Source organism: Sinocyclocheilus rhinocerous, unplaced genomic scaffold (genome assembly GCF_001515625.1).
Source record: "Sinocyclocheilus rhinocerous isolate Xijiao unplaced genomic scaffold, SAMN03320098_v1.1 scaffold3517, whole genome shotgun sequence".
Classification (NCBI taxonomy): domain Eukaryota; kingdom Metazoa; phylum Chordata; class Actinopteri; order Cypriniformes; family Cyprinidae; genus Sinocyclocheilus; species Sinocyclocheilus rhinocerous.
Window position 1 is genome coordinate 83,226 of NW_015637190.1, and position 7,805 is coordinate 91,030.

General features: G+C 37.1%; 1 protein-coding gene across 1 annotated transcript; it reads left to right on the plus strand.

Annotated features, from left to right (window-relative positions):
• The first annotated feature begins 3,982 nt into the window (after window positions 1-3,982).
• LOC107748840 (gastrula zinc finger protein XlCGF8.2DB-like) lies at window positions 3,983-5,666 on the plus strand. Its single transcript, XM_016563827.1, has one exon. The coding sequence runs from the start codon at window positions 3,984-3,986 to the stop codon at window positions 4,692-4,694; it is 711 nt and encodes a 236-aa protein (XP_016419313.1). The 5' UTR covers window position 3,983; the 3' UTR covers window positions 4,695-5,666.
• Window positions 5,667-7,805: the final 2,139 nt, after the last annotated feature.

Sequence of the window (7,805 nt, forward strand, 5' to 3'; positions counted from 1 at the left end):
CGACATTTTTTGGGAAAGAGTTTCCCAGACTTGAACTTGGAATGCAGTGAAATTCACTTGAGCTTTTGTTTTCAGTCTCCCACATTCACATGCGGATGAAATGTGTGGCGTGACTAACCCTTAATATCAATCTAAAAGATGGTGTCAAAATGGTAGTATTTTTGTTTTGTTTGTTAATATTATATTAGATAGGGTAAACGTACAAGCTCACCAAAATCTACATTGAGACATTTTTAGTGCACAAGATATTGGTTTCAGTACAAGAAGTTATGTTAAAGTAAAATATTAATCTCTTACACAGAAATATTTAATTTGATTTTAAATGACAAAAGCATTTCAATTAAGACATACATCATTAAATGCAAAATGTCTGGCTGTGCTTAATGGGTAAATTTTTGTACCCTTTAAACTCAATTAGCGCACATCATGTTTTATTAAAAATTCTTGTTTATTTTAAACAACCTTTTTAAAGAATAAATGAAAAATATTTTATTTGAAGATACAAAGTCAATCACAAAAAAGCAGAACACTAAAATCAAGTAACAAAAAAAATCAAGCGACTCCGGTTAAGTGAACGCTGGTGCGTTTTGGCTGCCGCTACTCACTATCACACTCGCTATTTTGTTCTACTCTCTTTTTATATCTGGATATTTTAACCTGTTAACCCGCACCTGGACGCCAGCACACTGAAACACTCTTTGTTTGCACGTGTCAATGTTTACGAATAGATTAAATGAAAAGGAACATAATTAATCTTGACAAACTATAACTTATTCTAAAGGTCTAAGCCTCAAACATCGATGAGACTCCGGTTAAGTGAACGCTGGTGCGTTTTGGCTGCCGCTACTCACCGGTATTTTGTTCTACTCTCTTTTTATATCTGGATATTTTAACCTGTTAACCCGCACCTGGACGCCAGCACACTGAAACACTCTTTGTTTGCACGTGTCAATGTTTACGAATAGATTAAATGAAAAGGAACATAATTAATCTTGACAAACTATAACTTATTCTAAAGGTCTAAGCCTCAAACATCGATGATAGATCGCTGTTTTTCGATGGAAAGCTTATAAGGAATGTATTTGCTAAATTTGTGCAAGCAGCACACATCAAAACATGCATACTAAAAACGCAGTATGTACCAGATTCATCGTAACTTATTCTAAAGGTCTAAGCCTCAAACATCGATGATAGATAGCTGTTTTTCGATGGAAAGCTTATAAGGAATGTATTTGCTAAATTTGTGCAAGCAGCACACATCAAAACATGCATACTAAAAACGCAGTATGTACCAGATTCATCGTAATAACGAGTCACAAACGCATCCACTGCTGTAAATCCCGGTTTAGTTAGAAAGGCGTGGGTCCACTGAACAACATCCCATATGTCACTTTTAGTCCAACGAAACAATAACGTTGTAATATGGATCATTATTCCTTTGTTTACGTCACATTTCTTCGGGGATTGTTATTGTTTGTATCCGCTACGGAATAACTTGCACTCAAAAAACGGCGTCTTGGTAGTAAAAAGCAACATGGTTTTGTAGCCAGTGAGTGCACGATACTAACAATATATGGCAAGTTTATATTCCTCACGTGGAAGAGTTTGTTTTTATTTGCATTCAGGCTGTGACTTGCTCATGACGCGCACTGTGACGCACCTGTCATCTGTCTGGAGTGTAGCTGTGTCGGCTTTTTATTTTGTTATTCTTGTTGATCGAAAAGATAATTATTTGTGAATTTCTACATATTTTTCATGTTGTAGCTGTATGGCCGGCCATCTGTATGTTTACCATCTGTATGACTGGTCATCAGCGTGTGATTACTGACTGTATGACCAGCCATCAGTGTGAATGCTGTATGTATGAACGGCCATAACAGTGAATCTGTATGATTACCATCTGTATGACCGGCCATGAGTGTGTGATTACTGACTGTAGGACCAGCAATCATTGTGAATGCTGTATGTCTGGCAATTAGATTATGTACTTGACATGATTGTAAAGCGCTTTGGGTGTACAACAATACACAATAAAATGCTATATATATGCATCATTCATTCATTCATTCATTGCTCCGTCATTAAAAATGGCTTCTATTACTCCAATTCTTAAAAAGACTGGTGCTGATCCTAATGATCTAAATAATTACAGGCCTATTTCTAGTCTCCCTTTTATTTCAAAAACACTTGAAATGAACAGTAGCAGCTCAACTTGAATCACATCTGCAAAGTAATGACATTTACGAGCATTTTCAATCAGGTTTCCGACCCAAACATAGTACAGAAACAGCTCTTGTTAAGGTTATAAATGATCTTCTCGCTACTGATTCTGGTCTTCTGTCTATTCTTATTCTTTTAGATATTAGTGCTGCCTTTGATACTATTAGTCATTCAGTATTATTGGAACGGCTGGCTTGCATCGGAATAGCTGATAATGCGCTTCTTTGGTTTTCATCTTATTTAAGTGACAGAAAACAGTTTGTGCAGATTAAGAATACATGTTCAGATCCTTTCTCAGTTACTCATGCCATTCCACAGGGGTCAGTGTTGGGTCCGCTTTTATTCATCATTTATATTCTACCTCTTGGTCGTATTTTTCGTTCCTATGGTATTAATTTCCATTTTTACGCTGACGACACACAAGTGTATATTTCTACAAGACCTAATGTTTCTCATCCCCCTCCTGACCTTACTAAATGTTTGCAGGACATTAATATTTGGATGACAAATAATTTTTTAAAAGTTAAATACCAATAAAACAGAAACCCTCCATGTAGGTTCTAGGTATGTTTGATCTAAAACTCAATCCTTTACCTTGTTTATTGACAATTGCTGTTAATTTTTCTACCCGTGTGAAAAGTCTTGGGGTTATGAAATCTTTAAAAAATTACAGCAGTATAAAACCACAGACCAGCAATAAAATGTAAATTTATAATATCATGGATTTAAAAGTACAAGTCACACAATCTTATTCAGCTAGTCAGCTAACTGTGTTCTGTAGCATCTGCGCTATGTTGCTAAAACTCTTTTGGATCTAACTGTAATTATTTCCCATATCCAAGTTCCAGGTTAAAGTTAAATACCAATAAAACAGAAACCCTCCATGTAGGTTCTAGGTTTGTTTGATCTAAAACTCAATCCTTTACCTTGTTTATTGACAATTGCTGTAAATTTTTCTACCCGTGTGAAAAGTCTTGGGGTTATGAAATCTTAAAAAAATTACAGCAGTATAAAACCACAGACCAGCAATAAAATGTAAATTTATAATATCATGGATTTAAAAGTACAAGTCACACAATCTTATTCAGCTAGTCAGCTAACTGTGTTCTGTAGCATCTGTGCTATGTTGCTAAAACTTTTTTTTTTGGATCTAACTGTAATTATTTCCCATATCCAAGTTCCAGGTTATAATATGCAAAAGACTAAACAGTAATCTCTTAATTTTACAGTAAGTAGAGAAACTTACCCAAAATAAAGGCTTAAACATCTAAAAATGCACATTTAAAGGGATCCTCTTTTGGTAAAAGTTGTCAGACAGCTTTCAAAATGGCTGCCAGACAGTGTGAACACATGAATACCCATATCTACCAAAATTACAGGAGGTATGTAGTAACAAACAAATCAATTGGTTAAGACATCAAGTATGATAATACATTATTTTTTCTTTTTATAATCTGAGCTCAAAAATGGAAGTGTGCGTACATTTACCCTAATTGTGTCATTGATCAAAAATATTTAATAGTTCTAACTACAGAAACACTACACTACATGAGCCTATAATGCTTTAAAAAAATAATTGGATGATCAATGTACCTAATTCATTCAAAGTTTCAGGGACATATAAATAATTTTATGAAAATGCATCAAAATGATTGTAATATTTTATTACATCAGGGCTCACTTTTCTGTCCTTTCAATTCAGATTCCTGTTTTTGAATTATTTTGGTTTAGGTAAACTTTTTTTTTCTTTCTTTTCAGACCCGATGGAAGAGAACGAGGAGAGTGAAGAACTGAGTGAAGTGGAGGAGAAACCTCTGAGTCACTCGAAAACTAAAAATAAATTTTTTAAGAAAAGAAGACCTGAGAAATCTTTCACCTGCACTCAGTGTGGAACGAGTTTCACATACAAAAACGCTCTTGAGATTCACATGAGAATCCACACAGGAGAAAAGCCACACGCATGTGATCAATGTGAAAAGAGTTTCCCATGCAAACAAAGTCTTAAGATTCACATGAGAGTTCATACTGGAGAGAGACCGTATGCATGTGATCAATGTGGAAAGAGTTTCCCATACAGACGAAGTCTTGTGTTTCACATGGAGGTTCATACTGGAGAGAAGCCATTCACATGTGATCAGTGTGGAAAGAGTTTCATACATTCATCAAACTTTAAACGGCACATGAAGATCCATACTGGAGAGAAGCCATTCATATGTGATCAGTGTGGAAAGAGTTTCATACATTCATCAAACTTTAAACGGCACATGAAGATCCACACTGGAGAAAAGCCGTTCACATGTGATCAATGTGGAAAGAGTTTCTCATTAAAACAAAGTTTTGATGCTCACATGAGAATACACAATGGAGAACATACGCACGCCTGTGATCAATGTGGCAAAACATTTCTTGTGTCATCATCCCTGAAGAGACACCTGGCAGTTCATACGAAGGAGAAGCCACATTCATGTTCTTAATGTGGAATGAGTTTTTCACAGCTGCAAAGTTTAAAATCACATCAGAAAACACATACTGGTGTAAGAGCTTATATGTGCTTTAAGTGTGGGAAGACTTTTACTTTGGCAATCAATTTAAAACTGTACCATAGGATTCACACTGGAGAAAAACTTTATAACTGTTCACACTGCGAGAAGAGATTCTGAAGCTACACATGAAGATCCATGCAGTAAAGAAACCAGACCACGGTGATCCGTGCGGGCAGAGTTTCATTCCGTTGCCTTCTTTATTCACTCACAACAATCAGTTGAAATCAAATTAAACAGTTCATCTCTATGTGCTGTGCAATAAAGTTTTTTCTGTGCAAGTTAGTTTCCCAACAGCCACAATTAGTAACAGGACATTTTGTTGGTTGCTTGGAAAGTATCTCATTATTATGAGAAAGTATGTCATTATTATGAGAAAGTATGTCATTATTATGCGATATTATGTCAGAGTTCCTCAATAGGCGGCCTGTGCTAATTTCAAGTAGTGTTATCAAGGTAATGTCGGCGTAAGCACGTCACTGGTGCGAAAATTAAAACGCATCATTGACAGCTTAGTCTGACAGTGAAAATCACACTCACCATGAGTGTGGAGAAAAGTGGAAACGGAAAATAGACGATTCAAATGTGAATGGACTGAACAAATGTATTTTATTTTGCCTGACCACCACAATGCAAAGCCATCGTATTTGTTATGCACGCAGACTAACATGAAATGCCATTTCAATACGTCATTTTGACTGCAATTATCCAGAACATTTGAGAGCTGCAAACAGAAGGTAACACAATTGGTGGCAGCTTACAAGCAATCATTGCTGTTTTTCACAAAAACACATCCATACAGGTGAATGTGTGTGCCTTGGAACCTGGCAAAGACCAAAAAGCCGTTCACAGATGCCGAATGAATTAAAAACTGTGCAATTCACATTGTGGAGTAAGTTTTAAAGGGGTCATATGATGCGATTTCAAGTTTTCCTTTCTCTTTGGAGTGTTACAAGCTCTTGGTGCATAAAATGGCAAAGCAAAGAAAATGGATGTGGAGCTATTAAAGGAGGTGCCATTATCCGATTGCTTGGCAACAAGAAGAGTAGAGGCATTGGCGGGTGAGTGTCTGTCCAATTTTTTTTTTGTCCAAAAAGAAAGCTGAAGTCATGTCACTTTTAATAGACTCGTCTTGCGTCTGAACCGACATTGAACCATTGAAACACTGGATGATTTTGTACCTTCAGCCTGGAATAATTCCATTATCATCTCGGTACCCAAAATACCCCACGCAAAATTGGTAAATGACTTTCGTCCAATTGCGCTCACATCAGTTCTTTGCATGCATGGAATGCATAGCGTGTAAGGAATTTGTCATTTCAAATTGAGAGATCCATTGAACCCCCTTGCAGTTTGCATAACGGGCCAGTCGGAGTACTGTGGATGCCTCTCTCACTCATTTGAATAAAGTTCAACATTATCTAAATAAGCCAAATATGTATGTTAGAATACTCCTCAAGGAGTAATACTCGCCTTTATGTTTTAGGTGTTAGTTGTTGGATGATATCATGGATTAAGGAATTTTCAAGAGATCAACCTCAGCGTGTTTGTATTAATAATGTCATGTCTGACTGCTTGGTTTTAAATACTGGGGTACCACAGGGATGCGTCCTGTCTCCACAGCAATTGCGATTTGTTAAAATAATATTCACCCCCTTCATTCTGCTTTTGAGACTCAAAATTCCTTTAGCCAGAAGAAATGCGTACAAAAAATTGTATGTCCCAATGGCAGTGGTTATTTTAAAATTCTTATTTTTTGAAGTAAATGGTTGGCATTATAGTGTTTAATGAATTGTTAGGATGTTTGATGTTTTTTATTTGTCATGGTGGCTGATTAGAAATGAATGATGAGGTTAGTGTTAAAAGGATAGTTCACCCAAAAAAGAAAATTCTGTCATTAATTACCCTCATGTCGTTCCAAACCCATAATTCAATTCAAAGTTTATTTGTATAGCGCTTTTCACGATACAAATCGTTGCAAAGCAACTTTACAGCAAATTAAGTTTCTACAATATTTAGTGGTAGCTTATCAGTGGTGACTGTCAGTTAATGTACATATGGCAGAAATGTACGGAAAAATCAATTAAAGACGTAATAAGACCTTCGTTCATCTTCGGAACACAATTTAAGATATTTTTGATGAGCTTTCAGACCCTCCCATAGACAACATGGGTCCTTACACGATCAAAACACAGGAAAGTGCCAAGATGATCAGTCATCGATTATAAACTTAAATCAAATAAATATTTTCCCCACTGCATTTATTTATTGTCATTGTTACTTTTATTTAATCTTTTAGTCATTTATTTGTCACAGTTATGGACTGTTTGTTGTGTTTTCTCCCTCTGTGCCCATATTTGGTCATGTTCCTGTTCTCATTTTCTCATTATTAGTTGATCCTCATCACCTGTTTGCCCCTCGTTATCTGCCCTATTTATAGTCTCCTGTCTGTTCAGTTTGCTGTTGGTTATTGTTAGGTGTCACATGTGTTCGTTTTACCTTAAGTATTTACCTTTCGTGTAACGTGTGGATTATAATTAAAAGCATTTATTTGGATTACCTTGATCTTCCTTGCCTTCCTTGGACCTACCATGACAGAATAACCGACCACAAAGGATGAGGCTAGAACTGGCCTCAATTAACGTAGCCCCGAAGGGCAGTGTTCATTGACCTTCAGGGGCTACAATCTTCATCTTTCAAGATGGACGTGACCTGGAGGACTATGTGCAGGAGTTTTTGGTCAATTGCCATCTCGCCACATTTGATGACCTCATCTTAATGGAGGGATTCTGGTGCGGGCTGGAAGACCAGATCCACTTCGTCATGCCCCGAGCTGATCCGTGCTGGTCGCTTATGAACTACATCAACTTCGCACTGTGGATCGCCGGATCAGCATTCACCGTGGACGAAGCGGAGCCCAGCCCGGGGTCATCACATGTGAGTACCGACAGCCCAGAGTCATCAACCATCACGACCGCTAGCCCAAAGCCCAATCTACAAACACCCCGCAGCGCGGAGCTGCCCAAGCCCACTGCAGACGGAGAG